The 21,780-nt window shown below is 41.4% G+C and overlaps 2 protein-coding genes across 8 annotated transcripts; both read left to right on the top strand.

Annotated features, from left to right (window-relative positions):
- The first annotated feature begins 11 nt into the window (after positions 1 to 11).
- LOC108125665 (uncharacterized) lies at positions 12 to 1,629 on the top strand. The gene is made up of 3 exons (XM_070278543.1): positions 12 to 137; positions 392 to 1,265; positions 1,326 to 1,629. Exon 2 carries the CDS (start codon positions 870 to 872, stop codon positions 1,239 to 1,241), a length of 372 nt encoding a protein of 123 aa, XP_070134644.1. The 5' UTR covers positions 12 to 137; positions 392 to 869; the 3' UTR covers positions 1,242 to 1,265; positions 1,326 to 1,629.
- A 320-nt stretch (positions 1,630 to 1,949) lies between these two features.
- Positions 1,950 to 21,771, top strand: ITP (ion transport peptide). 7 transcript variants are annotated; one of them, XR_011442336.1, is made up of 5 exons: positions 7,162 to 7,654; positions 9,411 to 9,671; positions 18,285 to 18,502; positions 19,121 to 20,545; positions 20,761 to 21,771. XR_011442336.1 is itself a non-coding variant. In XM_043210310.2 (3 exons), exons 1-3 carry the CDS (start codon positions 5,067 to 5,069, stop codon positions 20,867 to 20,869), a joined length of 489 nt encoding a protein of 162 aa, XP_043066245.1. In that variant the 5' UTR covers positions 4,152 to 5,066; the 3' UTR covers positions 20,870 to 21,771. The 7 variants fall into 7 exon arrangements, 2 of the variants coding, with proteins under 2 accessions (XP_043066245.1, XP_043066244.1); XR_011442338.1 differs by lacking the exons at positions 7,162 to 7,654; positions 9,411 to 9,671 and adding an exon at positions 1,950 to 2,042; XR_011442334.1 differs by lacking the exons at positions 7,162 to 7,654; positions 9,411 to 9,671 and adding an exon at positions 4,152 to 5,228.
- The last annotated feature ends 9 nt before the right edge of the window (positions 21,772 to 21,780 follow it).

The following is a 21,780-nucleotide window of genomic DNA, read 5'->3' as shown; positions in this document are numbered from 1 at the left end:
TATTTTCTTTGATAAAATTAGCTCTGTTTGCAAAACAAATCGTTTTTTTATGCGTTTATTTGTTAGGGATGGAAAATTATGATAAATGTCTGAATCCTGTCTATCGATATCTGGTTAAGCGATAGGTGAAATGGGAGGTAGTTCAAATTATGTTGCATTCTTTAAGGCGTTTCTTTTAAATTTTATTTCAAATTTTAATTTTATACATTTTACAAAGATTTGTTTATTCTTATGTTATATTATATTATATTATATTATCACTTATTTTAAAATTTATTTAAATTTTATTTTTATTAATTTTTAAAATTTTTAAAAACTTTAATGTTTGAGCTAATTTTTTTAAGTTTATTTTTACTTCCAATCTTTTCTTTTTTTTACTTTAAAAACAAAGTTTTAAAGTTTTACTTCCGCCTCGAAGTAAATCAGAAATTATGTCAATTCTTGCCGGCACACATGAGGCATTCGAATGCGGGTCTTGGATCTGTGGATCCGCGTCATGTCTGATTAAATCTCGAAAATCGCCTGCTGAATGCCAACTCGGATCAGAATCAAGTTCTACGGCAGCTACTGGTGGTGCTGCTGCCAGGGCTCGATCATGAATAAATGTCGCGCAGAGTTACGAGAAGAAAAACCCTGCCCCGCTGCCACATACTTGTGAATTCAGCCTACACTCGGGGAATTCTTCCGAGTAATGCCGCCTGCCGTCTGCTGTCTGAAGAGTTTCGATACATCGATCGGTTGGTGGAAATTTGAATAAAAGCTCGCCGAGATCGGGCGGCTCATGGTGCATACAAATGAGGCCTGTCCACTGGAGTGGAGCATCATCCACCATAAATAGATGCCTCTATTTCTGAGCCATCACACTCACAATGGATCTGCTCAAGAGTTACCTACTTCTCCTGGCCGCGGCTTGCTGCCTTTGCGTGGGAGTCCTAGCCACGCCCACAATTCAAAAATCAAAGCCTGCCCTACCGGACCCTAGCCAGCTACTGGCCCAGTTGCCGAAGTTTTCGAAACCGGATCCCAGCCAGCTGATTGCCAAGCTTCATTCTAAGCCGAAGCCGGCATTTCCCGATCCGAGTCAACTCCTGTCGAAATTCTCCAAGAAGCCCGTGATCGTGAAGCCCGTAATCGTAAAGCCCGTGGTGGTGGTGAAGCCTGTGGTTGTTGGCGGCGGAGCTGGCGGAAGTGAGCACGGACATGGCCATGGTCATCATGGCAAAGGAAAGTTTATATTTTAGGCCTTTAATAAAATAATTTAAAAAGTAACTAAATGAAGTTTACATTTTTATAAACCAACCTCCTTTTTAATGAGTCCTTTATAGTTCACTTCTGAAAAGTAATTGTAAGGACATAAAAAGAAGGGTCCATTCTGCCCACTCCCGAGGCCTTGAGACCTCAATGAGCGCATATCGATGTGCATAATGAATTCATCATCCATCCGCCTAACGACGTCCTTTTGTGAACAAATTGAAAGGCGGGACTAGTGAAGCATCCATTTGGCTGTCCTTTCTTGTCGCCAACGCGTCGTATGCGCGATTGCAATTGGATGGGCGTACGGGGCGGATGATGATGCTCCCATCTGGATGGCGGGGACTCGGCATGGGACACACATTAACACACAGCAGCGGGCCAAGTGACGATAAGAGCGCGTTTTAATCAACGTAATCATAATCATATGACCAAAACAGACACAATCGTATAATTTATACAGTTTTCTTGGCTTGAGTTTAGTTTGTGTTCCCTTTGAGTTTGTGTGTCTCCGGGCTCTTTGTAATCAGCAGCAGAGCAGCCAATACGAACCGCATATTATGCAAAAACCATAGCCATTGCCGCCACCAACCCCAAACCCTATCGCATATACCCAGCATCCAGTATCTGATGGATTCGGATGCGAGCTGGTGTGTGGTATAAAAGCGCCTTGGCCAGAAGTTTTGCAAACATTTTGGCATCGACAGAGTTTTGTGCTAGTCTCCGGCCTGGTTAATATCCGTTGCAGCTTCCGATAACCCGTCTCAACCCGGCTAAGGGCTTTCAGAACGGTGAGTACGTGGGAATTAAGAAACATAAACCCTAAGATCGTACGATTGATCGCTTGCGGTCGAATCGAGTGACTGTGTGAGTTTGACTGCCTGGCTTTGGCAATAATTTTCTAAGCTGGTGTCTGGCTTTGAGCCGGACTGGATCTAAAAATAGATGCAGTTTCAATTACAACGGGCGGCTGAGGAAACGAGTTTGGAAGCCAACGTTTCGGGCATTTGGTAATTGAAAATAGTTTAAAATTGCTATTTATGTTGCGCTCGGGCTAAGCGACTTTAAATGGCATCGGTTATATCTGGATTTCCTAAGTGCCCATCACGAGTCAGAGTCACGAACCGAGATACATCTGCAAGATACATTTGCAGATCGTTTTCGCTTTGACCTTTGCGAGGCTCTGTGAAAGTGCTCGTGGATGGGATTACACTGAAATTAAATAGCATTTGCCCGAGAAAATATAAAACTTGATATACTTTCTTTGCCTTTAATTTTAAATTCAAGTGTAGTGTCTGCCAGTGCCTAGTGTTTCCCTACAATGTGTGCTGGAGGCTCGCGAATATTTTTATTTTTTATCATCTGCGTGTGCGCCACTCATTTAGATCTGAAAGCGGCAATTAGCCCGCTCGCCTTAGCTGCAGTTTATATGGCAAATTGGCCGACCCGGTCAAAGTCAAGCAAACGGTGCACCGGCGGCTTCTTATTGCTGTGGGATTGGATTAGCTGGAGCTCTAGCCACATGCCGCCGTCTGCCACTTGTCCATTATATAACCTTGTCCATGGTGTAACTTCATTACCATACATCCAGAGACTGTCAGAGAACCATTTTCAATTAATATATGTACGGTTTTCAATCGGTAGCAACGCTGGCTGGGGCTGGATTATTGAATCATACTTGCGCCATATTACTATACAAGTTTGTTGACACGCCGACGTATACGTAATATTTGTAGTGTTACAGACAAAACTTGAATATGATATATTCATGTGCACATACCTATAAGAAACAATCAGCGTTTGTTTGATATACGATCCGGGGGCTAAGCGTAACTGCAGAATACTCGTAAATCAAATTGGGAACAAGCTTACTTTGTGAGTCTTGGGAGGGCTTTATTCCAGGTCCAACTTCCATAACCATTAATCCCGGGTTTAAGTTATTTAGTATCTGTTTTTGTTTATTGGATTTCCATTCTCGCTGTAAGCGGAGACAGCCGGATGGACAGAACGGAAATGGACAATAATTTGCCTTACATAGCACTTTTTTTTTTGCGGGAAGTCGAACTTAAACTCCAAGTTGTAGAGTTGTAGATTCTTCTGCATTTTCAACCCAACAGATACTTTTTGCTGTATGTGTGTGTGGGTGGGAGAGGTCTCTCTCTGCCTCTCACGGATATGCTCTGCTCACGTTTTCCTTACGAGAGCTCGACTTACAGTTACAGTTACAGTTCTTCAATTTCAATTAGTGGCCGTGTGTGTGTGAGTGCGTGACACGGTAAGCCAGCGTCAGTGAGCAGGGGCGTCGATTTTACGATCAATGCAGGCAGTAGGGGGGCCAAGCACCCCGATAACCCGATATACATACAACGACCGTGATGCGCCACTGGAAGTGGATGTGGATGTGGATGTGGACTTATCACCCTCGGCCACTTCCTTTGTTCGTCTAAAGACCCCTTAGAGGCGCTTGTCTCCTCCAACGGGGGGATCGGGGCATCGGGAGGTGGGCAGTGGGTTGGGTAGTGGGTTGGGGTGAGTGGGAAAGATTTGGGGCCGCATTGTCTGACAGACACATACACATGTAGACGAAACGAATCAAACCGCTGGCACATGCGTGCTCTTTCGAGCAACCAGCGTTCCATATATCAGGAGAGGGTGGATACAAGAGTTTCTTAAAATATATAAAAGGCTTAAGACATGTAATGATATACACTACGAAATATATTCTGATGTAATCCACATATATTTCCCAATATTGCACTTTATTGAACTCTACTATCCACCCTCGTCCACTCACATGACACATGTAAACGTGTGTGTGTGTGTGTGGCAGTGTGCATGGCAGAACGGTCCCCAGCATTTTGACATTTCATGTTTGCAGTTAGTCTGCTTTCGATTCTCATTCGGTTTGGGGTTTTTCCTCTTTCTTCAGTTTCGCCGGAAAATCCTTGCCGCTGATTCCTTGCCCCATTGGCGTCTATAGATAGTACCCCAATATTTGGTGTGTGCAGATCACAAATATTTTCGGAAAACCAAGCTAATTAAATACGCAAATAATTGTGAATAATCAGTGGGAATGTGAGAATGCGGCTTTAAACGAAAAAAAAAAACGGGTGCAACATCGCCAATGTCCAATCCACATCCAAATCGGAGTGTCAATTATGTGGAAATATATTTACAAAGATGCCCCAAGATCTGTGCGTGTGTGTGTGTGCGGTCGTGTCGTGTCTCCTGGCACTGAGTGTCACTAAAAGCCAAGCGGAGAGGGAGTGAGTGTGTGCTCTCTTTCGGTCCAGTGCGTGTAGATCACTTTCCGACAACAAAAACAACAACATATATAAGCAACAACAACATCAAACAAACAAACAAACAGCAAAGCAAAGCGACAATTCCCATTCATTTCCATTCATTGGTCGCAGTTTGTCTGCGATTATCACCAGTTTTGCTTTGGTCACTCGCTGGTCAGCTCACTCGCTTCCACCACGCACGAACCGCAGTGGAGAGTGGACAGTGGGTGGTTGCGGTGCGGAGACAGCCAACACACCATAGGAGTGGGTGTGGGTGTGGGTGGGAGGTCGTGTGAAGTGTGAAGTGGGCGTGCGAACGTAGGGGTTAGCCCGGGCGAAGGCAGGCGATTGCAGCGTTCGCTTTCCACCAGAAAGTTGAACGGGAACGCCCACTTATGACGCCCCCTGTGACGCGTTATCAGTGCACACACAACAACAAACACAAAGACTTGACCAAAATCCATACAAAATGGCGATAAGCGCAAGTGCCAGAGAATTCCCGCGGGCCTAAATCACACAAGAAACTCGTTTATGCTGCACACCATCCCCCCCGGCCGATCCCCAGTCCAACCCCCAGTCCAGAGAGCTCGCCACCCGACCACCGGATCCCTCGCCGGTGCGATAACCCATCTGAAAGTTTGGGTGGCCCACTCCGCTGAGAAACTCGCACCAAACCCGAAACAAGCGCCTAAGGTAAGCCTCAAGTTCCAGAAATTTCAAAGAATAATCTACACTTTTATTAAAGTATTGAAGTATACCTATTGTCCGTGTTTAAAAGTTAATCCTTTGCAATATGATCCTGTGATTTTTTCTCAGTGATCTGTGATCGAAATTCGTTCATTTGTTGACTGTTTGCATTCGGATTTAGCGGAGTGTCACACCCTTTTTACAAGTTCAGCTTTTGTTCGGATAATGGATCGTATCGCCTCGTATCGGGTCTGGCCCACTTGGAGGTTAATAACATTGGGGCGACCAAGTACTTTAAATTCGTAAATAATGACGGCCCTGTCCCTGTCCCTGTCCCTGGCCCTGCATTACTTTTCTGACACAACTCAAATGACAGGCACAAATTCGTGTAAAAAGAAATTGTTACAAGGTCAGTAGTTTGAACGCGCCTCGTTTTTTCGAAAATACATACATATTGTGATCTCCTCCATTATACAAATAATGTACGTTTAATCGGATGCCTTCATTTATTAGCATTTCACTTTTCAAGTTAAAGTCGAGTGTGTCAGTTAATCCTCAAACGAGTTTACATGTATGTGTCAAGAATCTCTTGAGGCAATTTCCGGTTCCGCCATTTAAATCTGTAATGGGTGCCCCATTATGTGCTCATCTGTATGTGTGTGTTAGTGTCTGTTTGTGTGTGTGTGATGTGTCGGGTTGTGTCAACCATTTTATTTAATTTTTTTTCCCCGATCAGTGCGTGGGAAACTATGTTTGTTTCTTCTTCTTAATTATGTTTTTGTTTTTTTATTAAATATTTTTTATAAATATATAGAATTACTGAGTCGTGAAAAAATTTGGTGTTGCCTACTGTTCGGAGCAATAGTTATGACACGAAAAAAAATATAATTGCTCTGTAATTTTCTAAAAATAGCTTCAGACGTAAATGAAAAAAACATTTCGGTTTTTTAATGCGTAATCTCATACTGCGTTTATCGAAATTCAATTAAATACATTTTAGTAATAATATTCCAAAAATAACTCTAGATTCAAATGAATTAATTCGTCGCGTCATAATAAAATAAATTAGAACATCTAACAAATATATAATTTTCCGTTGATTGGTTTTTTTCCGTTTGAAATCCAGTTTATCTGGAGACACGACCATGAGTCACGGGCAGTGACAGTACCGGTACAGGTGTAAAGTACCCCCGGGATCCTCTAGTCCCAGCTCCACGTAGCGTTTTATTTATGCAAATGGATCACCCGATATGGCGATGACCAAAATGAGGCATTGATTCGATTCGGTTCTGTTTAATAACAACCATCGTGGGAATGGGAATGGGAATGTCCGGTGGGGCTGAAAGGGTGTACTTGCATCATGAATTACGGCTAATCAGATTAATCAACAAAAAGTGCAATCTACGCAATTTCCAGCAAGGTGGAATATTATTATCAATCCGATTAGCAGTTCTCATGGCGGATTATATTCCCAGAAGTAATTTATCAGTAAAATATGCACATTTTTGGGGGCAAAGTATCACTATGTTGGAACAGTTCCGGTTGGGAAAAAAAAAGCCAAATCATCGCATGCCCACGTGGGGTGTTCTGCGGTGCCATTTTCCCGGTCTCGTGGAAAACAATGGAGATTGTTCGGCAATTACGTAGAGAAGTAATTGCATTGATTGGCAATTAAGTATTTCATCAGGGCCAGATTATCCGGGAAATCCCCGTGGGCGGAAAAAAAAAAGAGAACAGGAAAAGAGATGGAAAATCGTGCGAAAGAGAAAGGAGACGGACAATATTCGCGGACATGTTTCAGAAACATTGTTGCAATAACATGTTGCCAACGTAAAAAATCGGGCGATCGGGATGTTGCGGCAACATCGATTGGTCGGCAGCCGAACAACCGAGACGGATCGGCCCAGAGCAGCACGCAACACCGCCGATACAGATACAAAGATACAGTCGCAAGCGCTCCGAGAGCAGCGCTCCGCCGCCGACACAGATATAAAATACATTTTTACCGTCGAGTGCGCCGTAGTCCTTACACACGAAGCAACAAGTAAACATCAACCGAGCGCACCATCAGCCCAAGCCAGTTTAGATTGCCAGATTCAGATTCAGATACAAATTCAGATACCGATTCCGATTTCGATTGCGAATGCAAATTGTGTGTGGCCATAAATAAGAATCAAGTGCCAATCGCAGTATTTCTGGGTTATAATCGCAGTGAGTGAATCGCCGAAGTAGCCGGAGTATCCGTATCCACGTTTCGCGTCGCGCCCGCCGGCAACCTGCAACTAGCAACCAGCAACCTGCAACTCGTATCTCGCAACAGCAAACCGTGCGACCTGTAGCCTCGTGCCGGTCTGTGCCCAGCACAGAAAAAAACAAAAAAAAAGAAGTCGAACCTAAAGTCTCCCCCAAACAACAAACAGAATTACGAAAATGTAATAAACGTTAACGTTTAATTATAAACAAAACCCAAACTCGAACTTGGAGCAGCTTTCAAGATTGGCAGCAATTAAAATCAAGCGAAATTACACAAAAAAAAAATACAAATAAAAAAAAATGAAAATAAAAATAAAAATGAAACAAAAACACCATATAAACGCTACAAATTGCACATAATCAGATCGGATCAGAGTGTTCGTGTGTGGAAAAGTACTGAGAGGAAACATTAAATAGTAATTATAAGCTTTATGCGTTTGTGAATGCCGCGTGGATATGTTAAGTTGCATGTAACTGATTGGCCAAGACGGCGAAAAAAGACGTTTCAAAAATCCACGACTGAGGAAAAAACCCCCGGGGAGGACTGAAGTATCAAGCCGAGAAAAAAAAATCGAAAAAAAACTGGGCGTGCTTTACCAATACCCAAATACCAATTGCTTATCTGTAATCTTTAGTCTTTCGTCTCGGCCGTCTCGGTCAGATGACCGAATTGCCAGCCAAAAAGGCCAAGCCTGGAAACGGGAACTACCTGCTGCTTCTGCTGTTGGTAGTATCTCTTGGATATTGACCATATCACTGACTGACTGGCACTTTTGTTTTCCCTTCTCCGACTGCTGCTGCTGATGCAGCTACTTATGTTGTTGTTGTTTTCGCACAATGTTGCCACCTTGCCGCATCAGCAATCTGACTCGGACATTGTTCCAGCATTCTGGACAGGCTTCTGGACTGGATTGTGTAGAGTGTTTCTTGGCCATTCTGTGTGTGGTGTTGTCAAGGGTGCGCCACACACACAGACCAAAAAAAAATCAGACCGAACGAGAACAACTTTCGTTGATATTCGACCGATATTGATTCGGCGATGATGTCATAAGTGGCGACCCAAAACAGAAAAAAAAACAGGGAAGAAGGGATATTGGTTATGGGAATTGAGACTTGTTATTGTTGTTGTTGTTATTGCTGCGCTGCTACCCGTCGCCGATTTGGAATTTAATGTTATGTCTTGGGCATTTCCTCGAAATCTTCAATAAAATCGCCGGCGTCTATGCCGCGGCGTAGTGCGTGCAACAGGAAATATTTTATGTTGAGCAAACACAAGCTCACACTCGCACACATTATGTATGACATGGTTGTGTATAAGTAAACACATTATATGGCATATATATTCCATATCCATGTGGCTCTCAGTATGCTTGTATTTATTTTTTGCGTGCAAACACTTCCGACATTTTAAATGCAGCGAGCAAAGCGATCGGACCGGCTAAATAAATCAACATCAGCAGCGGCAGCGGTAGCGGCTCCAACTGGGCCCTGCTACTGTTGCAGCCCCCTCCTGAACTCCGCCTCCTTCGGCTTCACCACCTCCTGGACCAGCTCAATGCATATAAATGATTTTAATCAAGCGACAGCAGTAGCCGGCAACAGCAACAGCAGCAACATTAATAAAAATAAATGACAATCAGCGATCTTGCGACGGTATGTTACAACAAATGCCATTTAGCATATCCACATATAAGGAATACACTGATATGTGTATCCAAAGGCGAATTTAGATGTCAAACCCATGGGACTTTGATCAGTGATTGCTGTCAATCGGCTGCTCAGCGGCAATCAGTCATGATAACGTGTAATTTTTTTGTCAAAAAGTGATTACAATTGAATTAAGTGCTGTCAATCAAGCCAGAAAGCTGAACTTAAACATTGGAGTTTGTGGGAAAACACACACAAATAATTATTATAATATATTTACATTTTTAGATAATCCACAATTATGAAAACATCTGCGGCAGACCAACTTAAGAATTAAGAAACCTAATAGGGCTAATAAAAAACTCAAACTGTGTTATACAAAGTACTTAACAGCAAACAACAGTACTTAAGCAAACGTTTAGTTTCGACATTATACAATAATTAGAAACTCTAAAATCCAAAACAAACAAAAAACAAAAAGTCTATAAACTTACAAAAAAAAAACACAACAAACATCAGATCAGAATTATGAAGAAGCTGTCACAAAATGTGAGTATCAATCTGGTTGGGGGCTATACCATTACCATTCTATATATACTATATACAGATATACGAACCATATTGTCTCCCAACAAAGGGCTCTGTCATCCGAAGGGGGCGTGTCAACGGACTGCACTTTTTCAAGTTCAGGAACGGAACTGGGAGTGGGGGATGCTGGGATGCTGGGATGGTTCGGGGTGCTGATGGGACCGTGACATGTTAATGAACTTGAAAAGAGTCTGGCTCGATCTGGCTCCTCCACAGTAGAAGGCGGAGTAGAAGCTGATGAGCCACAATGACGAAGTCGATTTCCAGCTCCAGCTGATGACTAAACTGGCGGAGAATCAGAGTTGAAGACTCGAGTTGAAACAGACGTCAATTGAATGGAAAATTGAATGGAAACATTCAGGTCAATTGAGATGTCTGAAGCTGTCGAATCAAAGCTTTGATTGGACATTCTAGAACAGGAAAGGATCATAGTCCAATCTCTGTTAAAGAGTATAAGAAACACTTATAGACTTTGAATGGAGAAACTTTTGATCCTCCTGATCGGGCACTATTTATTGGCCAATAGTCACTTGGATTGACCTTCGCTTTTTGCGTACTGCCAGAAACTGAAGTGGCTCTAATTGAATTCTGCGATAAATCACTGCCACGCGCGGGCCACCTCAATCGGATCCTCTGGCTTCCTTCCCAATCCAATCCAATCCCCAACCCACTGGCCCCGGCTAATTGAAAAGCAATTGTGGCGCACTCAACTAGACGACTCTGTTGGGGGCACTCTTCGGGGTTAATGTGTGGCAGAAGATATATGTATACCAAGTGTCCAGAGATACAAATGTATTTCGCAGATACGCGACTTTGATGTTGGCAATTCAAGAGATGGTTCTGTGGCAGTCATTGCCCATATATCATACAATATACAAAATACAAAATACAATATGCATATGCTCTTACCATGCATACAGATATATACTTTGAGATGTTTACATATAACATCTGCCAACTGTTCCCGGACTTGTCGTTTGGCTTATTTCCTGCAGTTCAATGCCCCAAAGCTCAGTTGCCAGTGTTTAGTTTGTTTTCTCATACAATTTGCTTATTTATATTGGATGGTTTCTGAGATATTACTTTTAATGCTCTATAGATTGGGGTCTATAAAGGAGAATCCCTTTCGATTGGGGGAAATAAATATGATTAATCACTTGGGTCGGAAAGTTTGTAGTTAACAAACTCCCATGACTCGACATAAGGCCAATGAAAAAGCGGTCAACAATCATGGCCAACAAACTGGCTGATGAAACCTCGATACTCCAAATCGTAATTCTTTTATCGACTGTCTGCAAATGTGATTAATATCTGCCTTTATGACCCTATAAAATAGGCATATTTTTCGTACAAATAATTAGTATTTAATGCTAAACGTATCATTTAGTGGCCAGTGTGTGTTTTGTTGTTGCTGTTTTTGTTGTTAGCCCGGTTATTAATATACGATCATTAAAAATTTAATGCGTTCTTATGTCAGCGGGCAATGAAATGCTGTAATAAGCCATGAAAATTAACAACAAATTGACAAAACGCCATTAAAACTTCACAATAAACAATACAATAACAATAATAACAGCGCCAGGCGAAATAACAATAATAAAATAAAGACAATAACAACAATAAGAGTACAATCTGGTTAAAACGGGGGGCCCGTCGAAGTCCAAGTCGAAGCTATACTGGGGCTTGGGGCTTTGGGGCTTGAAGCTTGGAGTTTGCCAAATATGTACGTTTATGTCTGCGATATACAAATGTTAATGATTGATTTCGTGTCATGTAATCGACATAATAGGCTAACTAGCCGTGGGTATACCAGGCTGAAACTAGTTTTCAGGTATTTAGCCAATTTAATTGACGTCAACTCCAGTGAGAGAGCTCGCTCTCGTCACACACATTTCTTCCGTCCTTGGCCGTATGGCCGTTCGGGCCAATTGAAATTGCAATGGTATTGGCAATAGTAGTAGTTGTTGGCAGTTAGAGTTGTAAACGAAACGACCTTATTGGACCAAAGAGAATTGGCCAATATACAGTATACTAGCTAGCAGGGGTACTGGACTGGGCCAAAACAATTCTCATGACTCGCTGGTTTTGGGGGCATTTCTCGCATTCTTGGAATGCACGAGCGATTGTATTTTGGCGCACTGTATGCACTTTGTTGGTTTTTGCTTTTAGCCAGCTTACCCGGCTGTTGCTATCTGCTGATACTTCTTCTTTTTTTTTTTTCTCCAATTCACACCCGATCCGATCCGATACGAACCCAATCGAATCGAATCGATCGTTCAATGGCCGTTCATTGTAATTGGTTCTTTGATCGTGATCGCCTCTCGCACTTCGCGCCAATGACTCATTTCCGTTTGACATTCGTGGTATGAATATTATACACGATTTTATACAATTTGTATTTGCCAAATACTCGAATCAACAAATCACACGAATATAGGTCGTCGCTTTATGAATATTTTAAATATTTCTTGGAGGAGGTGTTTTCTGGCAGGCCACACACGTTTTTTAGCTTTAAAGCGATGTAGTTTTTAGAATATAAATAGACTATTTTTCCTTTTTTAAATACTTTCACTTTTTTTTTTTTTGGTCTATTTAATGGAAATCTCAAAACCCGTCCTGATTGCAATCTTTTTCCGATGAGATATTGAAGATTCCGAGAATCTTACCCGTTTTGCGGTTGGCCGTAACCAAAAATAAACCACACCTTGCCGCCCCTGGAATTTTAGACTCCCCCTCCCAGCATCAGCATCGGCCTCTTCCCTTTCCCCATCGGCCAGATGATGTGTCCAGCTGCGAGACGCGTAATGGCCCTATCCGGAGAGCTCAATACCCGCTGGGTAAACGTTTCATTAAGCCCGGGGCGGCGATTCGCGAGGCCATAACGATCAAATCGAGTCCGATTCGAGTCAATTCCCATAAAGAAGGTGCAAAACTTAATTATGTGATTTATAAGCCTTTTCGATTTTATTTAAAACAATGCGGCAACAACAACAATACTGAAAATTGGCACAATCAGCAAAAAGGCGATCAGTCCCCCACTCTGAATATTTTGCAAATAATTTCCTCAATGGACTTGTTTATTTATATACAAAAAAAAAATATATACATATATATATACATACGTTTGTATGTTTGTGGCCAGAAGGAGAGCGAAACGTGTGACACGCTTCTGTGCGCCGCTGCCCCAACATCTGCCTCAGATTCAGATACAAATTCCGATACAAATACACAGATACACCGATACAGATACAGATATTCGAAACTTCAAGTCAGACTCAAAGTTGGCCGCCTCGTTGCACTGCATCGAGTATGATAATTTGGCGTGCATTTGGAAAACGAGCTGAAACCAGTTCGCCATGCTAAATTGTTTTGCTTTCAATTAAACTAATAAAATGCCAATTGTTAGAGTATGTATGTGTGTATGAGTATCTATGTGTGTGGCTGTTTGTGCCAAATGGTCGCCCAACTGGCTGGCAAAGTCGCGATACGACGTCAGCAGCAATATTGGCAACGACCAGCGACTGCATTTATCGAGCGCATGTTTTCTGATATTACGTTGTATTGGAGAATCTGAGAAAGCGAGAGCTATAGAGCGAGAGAAAGAGATAGAAAGAGACGGGGCTTGTCATGCCTATTAACAACTTCCTTAGAAATTATCAGAATCCCTTAATATTTAATTAACAAACTTATCAGGAGCTTGCTCACAAATGTATGCAATAAAATTTTAGACTTCCATAAACCCGCTGTTTACCGAGCATCATAAAGTATGATAACCTGCAGATAGCTATTTAATTGTCTAGATTAGACTCTAATTTGGAAAAAGCTTAGTCACACTTGAGTACCAAGTGCTACTGCCACCGCTAGTGCATTGTTAAGTGTGGAATTTGCCCGGGCTGGTGGAAAATTTAGCTACCACTCGTTTATGGCTGATTAATTCACTTTTCCGTCAGAGTGAAAGGGGAAAAAGGGTAGTAGGAGAGCAAACTAGTTTAGCCAACCAATCGATCGCTAGTTAGGTATTCCGCAAGCGTTCTGCCAGGACAAGTGCCAGCTCTCCATCGCTCCATCGGTGTTAACGGCTCTTGCCGGCCAACTCGATGTTGGCTCGAATGATAAGCACTTTGTAAGTTGGCCATTCACATCACGTATACGCCTGGGTGTTCCACCGCGGATCGCACTCTTTTGTGGCTCTCTCCGCCTCTTTGGATCTTTGGCTCTGCAGCTGCCATGGTAGTCTCACAGATACACAGATACATTTGTATCTGGTACTCACTCGAAGCCATGCAGTGCATGCATAACTGGCTGCTGTTGGCCCGCTCCGGTCCCCCACTCTTCTGGCTTCTGGCTCAGAGTGCCTCTCCGCTTCGCTGGCTTTGTGTCTCTGGCGTTTGGTTTTTCTCTGGCTATGCCAGACTCGCTGTCGTCGCCGCCTCTTCGAGTGTGTGTGTGTGTATCTGTGTTTTTGATAAGAGAAGCGGTAGCCAGCACCTCAACAGCCCAACCTCAACACCCGTTTGCGATCTTCAGTTTTATTTTTGTTGCCAACAAAAGTTGATTGCTCGCGCGAGTCGTTCTCGTTTTTTATACATATACGTATATTTTTTTTTTATGCATGTTTGGCTTTCGGTTGAGGTATCCCGTGCTATTGACTGACTTTTGTCATCGCCGTTTAAACATCATTTGGGTCTCAAGCGTGTTTGCCGAAGCGAAGACCCAAGACCAAACACCCAAGACAGACCAAAGCAAATAAAAAGTACTTGGAAAGTGATTCGAATTCGGATTCGGATTCGGATAGAAGAGTGTGTGAACCGAAACGCGCGGCCAATTGCCTTTTGGCAGATGCCGATCTATTGCGAAACGGTTCGCCATTAATCTCAATAATATCAATTGGATATATATTCAGATCAATTGACGCTGTGAGCCCGCACCAGGCAGAGCCATGCCCCCCAGCTATCGCCCCTCGCATGGAAGCCATAGAAGGGCTCACGATTTCCATGCACACCGAACTGCAATGGCAGCAGTCAGAGTGAGTGTGGAAACTTAAAGATTAGTTAGGTTTTTGGGGAAAACCTAAGATTCTTCTTGTTTTTAAGTCTTTTCTTCAGTGCATACTGGCTTCAGCCGACCACACCGAGTTTGTTTTCCTCTGGGGCCTCTCCTCCTTTGCATAGCCAATAGATTTCATGAATAAATGAATATTAATTGCATACACATATCATGCAAATTGGTCGGGGAGCTCAAGACTCCTGGCATGTCCATCAAACTAACAGGCCAGCGATCCAGGCGCAACCGGCAACATTATATTGGCAGCAGCAGCAACATCTGCAGCAACAGCAACATGGCAGCAATGTTGTGCCACTTTGGCTGGTACCAAGCAGTCTCGCCATGGCAAAATGTTTATGTCTGTTGTTGTTCTGCTGCTTTTATTATTATTGGTGTTTTTTGTTGCTTTTTGCATGTCTAAGCACTTTTTAGTTGCGCTGTAAGTGGTGGGGGGGAAGAGTGCTTTCGGCTCTCGGACCGCCGTGCCATGCTTGCGTAGCCAAGCGTTAAGATATACAGATACAGTATCTGTAAGTAGTATGTATCAGCACACACATATCGCAATCGGTTATATAGAATGCACGGGTTTGTTTGGCCACAGTTTTGCAGTCATTTTATTGTCGTTGTATATAATCCGTATAATGCCAGTTGATATATCATATTATCTCATGATAAGGTTTCCCACATACCGAGACGAATTTAAATGGGGGGGACTGATAAGGCCTGGACTTGAACCTGTTAATAATAGAATGGTGGGCGTATGTGCCCACTCTGAGAGGGGTATGCTCTGGGAGGTCTAGATACTAGATACTATAATAATGGTAAAGCAGTACCCAAAAAGATTAATCATTCGAGTATGCCCTCTCCTACTCTAAAATAACACTGCGGGGTATCATAATTATAAACTATTGCGCAAAAAAGAATCTACAATCCGTTTTTCAGTCATAATTGCCATAATTATTTTTGGCTCATGACTTCATTCAATGTCGCCTGGCAGCAGCGAAAATAAAATCAACAACAACAGAAACAGAAACAGAAACAGCAGCCATCAAATCAAAGTTGAATAGTGTACAATCAGACGACAATCACACACAACAACAACAACAACAACAATAGCAATAGCTATAGCTATAGCTATAGCCATAGTAGCTATAACACATAAGGATGGTAATTGAGAGGCGTGCGTGCGACTCGCTCCAATGATTCAGTGTGTTATGGATGGGATGGATATGCCCACATATTGTCACATAGACATAGAGCCTGGAATTCGAATAATGGGATGACTTGTATGTGCGACGGCACGCCTCAGTATCAATTCTTGAATTGATACAAAGCGTCGGCCGACAAATAAAATCAATTGGCAGCTAATCAAAAGTAAAATGCAAACAAATTGCCAGCACATGCGATGATGATGGCGTTGCTAATAATTATGATCGAAGATGGTTCGAGTATTAAAGATCAAAGATCGTTGGCTCCTTTTTGCTGCGGTTTCTGTGGTTAAACCAAAAATGACGCCATTCGCTCTGGCTGGCACTGGCACTGGCACTTCTCCTTCAACTTTCCCTGGGCCCTGGATTCCGCCTCGGGGTCCATGGACGGATGTTACATTATCTTTGACGCGTTTCGCATATCAATTATACCATTCATGCGGCATGCCGGCTAAAAAATATACAACACATATTTTTATGTACTCGTACAAGTGTTAAAAATAGCCGCTTGCACTGGGCGATGATGGTGCCATAAATCGTGCAACTCGAAGCCAATTAGCAATTGAAGTTAAGACGTCGAAGCCGATACGCCACCGGGGAAATACCGGGGCGAATCGAAAGCTTGTAGCCTGTTGGGCAGCTGTTGCACTTTGCCGCCAGGAGGGCTCCGAGAGCGCGTAGTATTACCAACAGAGGTTTCCCCCATTTAACCACAACTTGCACTTTTTTGTTGTGACCGCCTCAGCACGTGTGGGAAAAAGCAGCTGCCAATGGGACATTTTCATTTTTTTTTCTTGCCAGGAATTTACATTTAAACTTGAAAGTATAATTATTATATCTGAAGAAAGATTAAGACATTTGCTTAATGCTTTAATGATCCAAATTTCTAAAGAAAAGGCCAATAAAAGTTTAAGCCAAAAAAATATCTGCTAGGCCATCGGCGTGCGTCTGATGAACTCTTTTTTGAGAATTCCGACTCGTATTCCCATTCCCATTTCCGTCAGTGTCCATAAATCAGAGACGAAACAAGCGAAAATTGTGCTCAACTTAATTGAAGACATCAACAAGCCAATAAAAAATCAATTTTCTTAAAGATCTTAGGACGTTCCGATCGTCAGATTCGACAGCCCCCCATCCCAAAAACAAAAAAAAAAAAACAAAAAAACTCGTTAAAACAAAATATACAAATGTGTTTAAATCATTAACAGAAGAGCGAATAAATGTTTAACAAATTCGCTTTCATGTTTCCCCTCAAAAATGTGTGCTTTTTTTTTTAAAAAAACTTGTTTTTATTCTCGAAATAGTCCGACGTCGTTGTGTCTGCTTTGGTTTTCATTCAGAATTTCAGTTTGGGGGGCGATGGGTGAAAATATTTCACACATGTCATGTGCAAACAAACAATTGGCACAATGCGCAATGGAAAAATTTGCACTCTTAATCAAATTATTCAATAGTTTGGAATGCCTGGATGTATGTACATATATATAATATACACCATGTCCGAGGTGTAATTGAAACTAAAGAGAGCAGCCGCGAGTGATGACGCTAATTGATAAAAATATGCAAAGTAAACAAATATGTGTGTATATTTATTTATTTTTTTTTATTTTTTGGGGGGGCCTGTCCGCCCGTAAATTGGCTCTCCTTTGAGCCGACAAAGCCGCAAACTTACATCATAAATTAAGTCCGCCGACAGATGGCAAATAATGCAATAAACATTGAAATCGCCGGGGCTATTTATAGAGCGGTCCTGCGATAAGATCGCCAGCAAGTGCAGATGCACCAACAAAAAAGCACTAGTATTCTATGAAAAAACTAGAGCTATCATCTTGGTATCTTACAAGCTTATTGTAAGAATATTTTCTTAAAGTGCAGCCTGCAATCGCAATTGCAATTGCACCTTTGGGCAGACAGGGAAGGTTTATTTTTAGCCGGCAGTAGTCGGCTGTCAGACAGATAGCTATTTATAGGAACCGCGATGTGGCAGAAACAGCCGCCTGCCTGATTGCCTGGGCCTGCTGCCCTTGGCCATCTCCCATCGCCCTCCCTCCCTCCCCTCACCATTTTGGCGGCGGCTCTGTTTCAAGGCTTAGCTTGGCCCATATCTGCTTACCCAGTTACGGGGCAATATTACCGCCCAGGCGCCCAGAGGCAGATGGCCTAGGTATGGGCAGCCAGTCAGTTAATTGATGGTTGGCTTTTGCCAAGAGGACCTATAAATAGGAACCTATTTTTAGGGCATTTCCGGTTCTCACTCACTTACATACAATTGAACGCGTACTTACCAGTCTGTGTGTCTCTGTTTTTGTGGTTTCTCTTGCAGATGTGTTCCCGCAACATAAAGATCTCGGTGGTGCTGTTTCTCGTCTTGATACCAATCTTCACCGCCTTGCCACACAACCACAATCTGTCGAAGCGCAGCAATTTCTTCGATCTGGAGTGCAAGGGTATCTTCAACAAGACCATGTTCTTCCGACTGGATCGCATCTGCGAGGACTGCTATCAGTTGTTCCGCGAGACGAGTATACATCGATTATGCAAGTAAGTTTCCCCCAAGATCTCTGAATATATACATAGGTATGACTATATGACCTAACCCTGAAATTGAGATTACCTTACAGCGGTTTAGTGAAAAAATCAGTTCAAGGTAGTGCCAAAATATTACTAATTCGATTGCCTTGATCGAGTTAGGATTTTAAGTGCTTTGGCAGACCCTGACACAAATGGGGATTTCGGGCAAAAAACTATACTGGGGGACCTTGATTTATTTCCGAATTCTTTTCTTGACCATCTAGCTACTTTCACATGACTTTACCGCACATCCTACTCTTTTTCCTCTGTGCGACTTTCTATATCTGTATTTCTTGTCTATTCGATGCAGGGCTAATTGTTTCGTCCACGAAACCTTCGGGAACTGCCTCAAGGTGCTGTTGATCAACGATGAAGAGATATCGCAGCTCCAGCACTATCTAAAAGTGATCAATGGATCGCCCTATCCGTTCCACAAGCCCAAATACCATTAGATTTCTTCTCACCTTCTGTCACTTTCGTTTTTCCACTTATGTATCTTTCTGTTTTATGACTTTATGACTTTTATTATAGTTTTATATTTTAGTTTTGTGTTTGGTTCGATTATGATTTTTTTATTTTTTATTTTAGGAAAGACTGCTTTGATTCAAAATGGTTTGGCGAATGCCTGAAAGTGCTGTTAATACCCGAAGAGGAGGTTTCTAACCTACAACACTTTCTGAGAGTAGTTAACGGCTCGCCCATATCCTTCAACATGACGCCGCAAACATAACTTTAAGTCCCCGATTCCCCCCCAACCCCACCCCCCACTGCAACTCATATACCACACACATCCCCTATACTACACTGAAAGAAAGAACCCGGCTCATAGATGCACTAATGTGGCATGGAAAATAAGGGAAATGGATTCCAGAACTACACCACAAGTGCCCAGAGCCAGAACAAAGAACACTAAAATCTAATTAAAACGCCCAAATTTAATTCGTACTTATTTATTACTGTATGCTTTACAGTTTTTACTATATATGTGTTTTTTTAAAAACGAATTATTTTTATTAATTTATTGAGAACGTTATGCGTTTGTTGTAAGTAACATATAATCGTAGGAACGATCACTGGGGATCATCCGAGGGGCGATAGAAAGTATGGGAAGGATAGTCGATCTCTCGGATTTCCCCAAAAAATTAGAAGCCGAAGTATTTATTTGTAAGATTCGTAGCTTGTTTCATTATTATTGCGTTATGCGTTATGTATATAAAATAAACAAACGAAATCCATTGTTTTTAATCTATATAATGTAAAATGATTATTTTTATTTTGTATCTTAAAATCAGCATTTAAAATTATACATATATTTTAAACGATTTTCCACACAAGGGCGATGATGAGATGAGAGAAAATGGTGAAAGGATATCCTTTCTCCACACACACACTCACACACTCACATACACATACACACGCACACGAGACCGAAAGTATTTTGCAAATGTATTACAGTTACAATATTTTTGTGCTATTTTGTAAAGAAAGCCCCTAATTAGCGTAAGGGGAACTATATACAATATATATAAATATATATATATATATCTATTATATAAAATTTATCCGCATACTACTCGTAGTACACACCCACACCCACACACACACACACACAACTATTAAATATTTAGACTAAAAAACGCTAAAAACGCAAAAACGCAATTTGTGCAAGACACAAACAAAAACCCTTGGTAAAAACACGCGACAAAAGCAGCAACAAAAGCAGCCGCACCACCAGCAGCAGCAACTACTCGGATTACATTACAAATGTATCAAAATCCATTATAATTACTGATGTAAAAAATGAAACAAAAAGTTAATCATTCGCTGGCTATTTGAAAGCATCAAAATTGTGATAAATGAGAATTAAAATGCGAGTGTACGACGCAGCCAGAGACTCCCAGAGCAGACCATCCACACATTCAAAATCGAGCTTGAGAAAATGAGCTAATGGCGGCGGCGACTTGTGCGCGTTTCTGGCGCGACTAAAAACGCGCGCTTACCGTTTTTGTTTTGGTACGTTTTTATTTTTCTTAATTTTTTTAATTTTTGATTTTTGACTTTTGAAAAATACAATAGCTGTGTGTACTTTTTTTTTAACACAAACCAGCTAACACAATCAAGAGTTTTTGACATTTTGACTCCCTCTATTTTTTTGGGAGAAACTTGATTAAAAAAAAATATTGTTTAATTCGTAAAACTAATCTATTAAGTTTTTTCTCCAAAAACAGGCAAGAATGCTTCGGATCGCCCTTCTTCAACGCCTGCATAGAGGCTCTTCAGTTGCACGACGAGATGGACAAGTACAACGAATGGCGAGATACCCTTGGTCGCAAGTAAAATGGGATTTGGCACCGTCACTGGCACGAGCACTTAACTTAATTCTATAAACTATAAACTAAAATAAAGTACCCTATGTATTATTGATAACTGTGGCAGAATACGGCACGAACCAATGGCAACCAGGAAACGATCAACCCGAGGAATGTGTATCCACTTAACAAAAAAAATAAATTACTCTCTCGACTAAATGCTAAAAAAAGAGAAGCAAAAAAAAATGATTTAAAAAAAAATATATGAAAACAATTACTACGCTATTACCCGTTACTTATCCGCACCGATATCAAAAAAATTTGAAAATCAGTTTTTTATTCGTTTTTTAATTATTCTCTGGCATGCACATTGATCCGTTTAACAAAAACAGTCTCGTGGAGCTTTTAGTTTTAGTAATTTTTGAGAATTATGCTTGTTTTAGTTATTGTTTGTCTTAAAAAAGAAAAGCAAAAGAACAAAAAAAAAGGGGGAACGCCAACAAACAAGATACAATACACATATAATAAACGAACGAACGAACAAGAATCAAAATGTCTGATGTAAATAAATTATTTTGTCTTCTTTTAAAGATTTGTATGCATAAATATTTATAATGCCTAACTATTTTGTACATTTCGTTTAATTTATAAGATTAAGTTAACTCTTGTTACGGCAGTACATTTTACGTTCCACATTTTGTGAATCCAATAGAAGCCCAAAAAAACGAAACGGAAAATCTAAAACCACCAAAACTTCTGAAATAGAAATGAGAAGGTTTTAGTAAAACTCTTCCGAACACAACATAATTCGATTCGATACTATGTACTATTGCGCGTATGCCCTACAAATACATACACATTAATTAATTAATTTAAATTTGTTTGGATCTAGTCGTAAAATATAAATAAAGATTGTATATTTCAAGAAGAGACGGTTGC

This window comes from Drosophila bipectinata, chromosome 2R (genome assembly GCF_030179905.1).
Source record: "Drosophila bipectinata strain 14024-0381.07 chromosome 2R, DbipHiC1v2, whole genome shotgun sequence".
NCBI lineage: Eukaryota > Metazoa > Arthropoda > Insecta > Diptera > Drosophilidae > Drosophila > Drosophila bipectinata.
The sequence above is the reverse complement of the archived record's forward strand: the minus strand, read 5'-3'. Positions and strand labels throughout refer to the sequence as shown.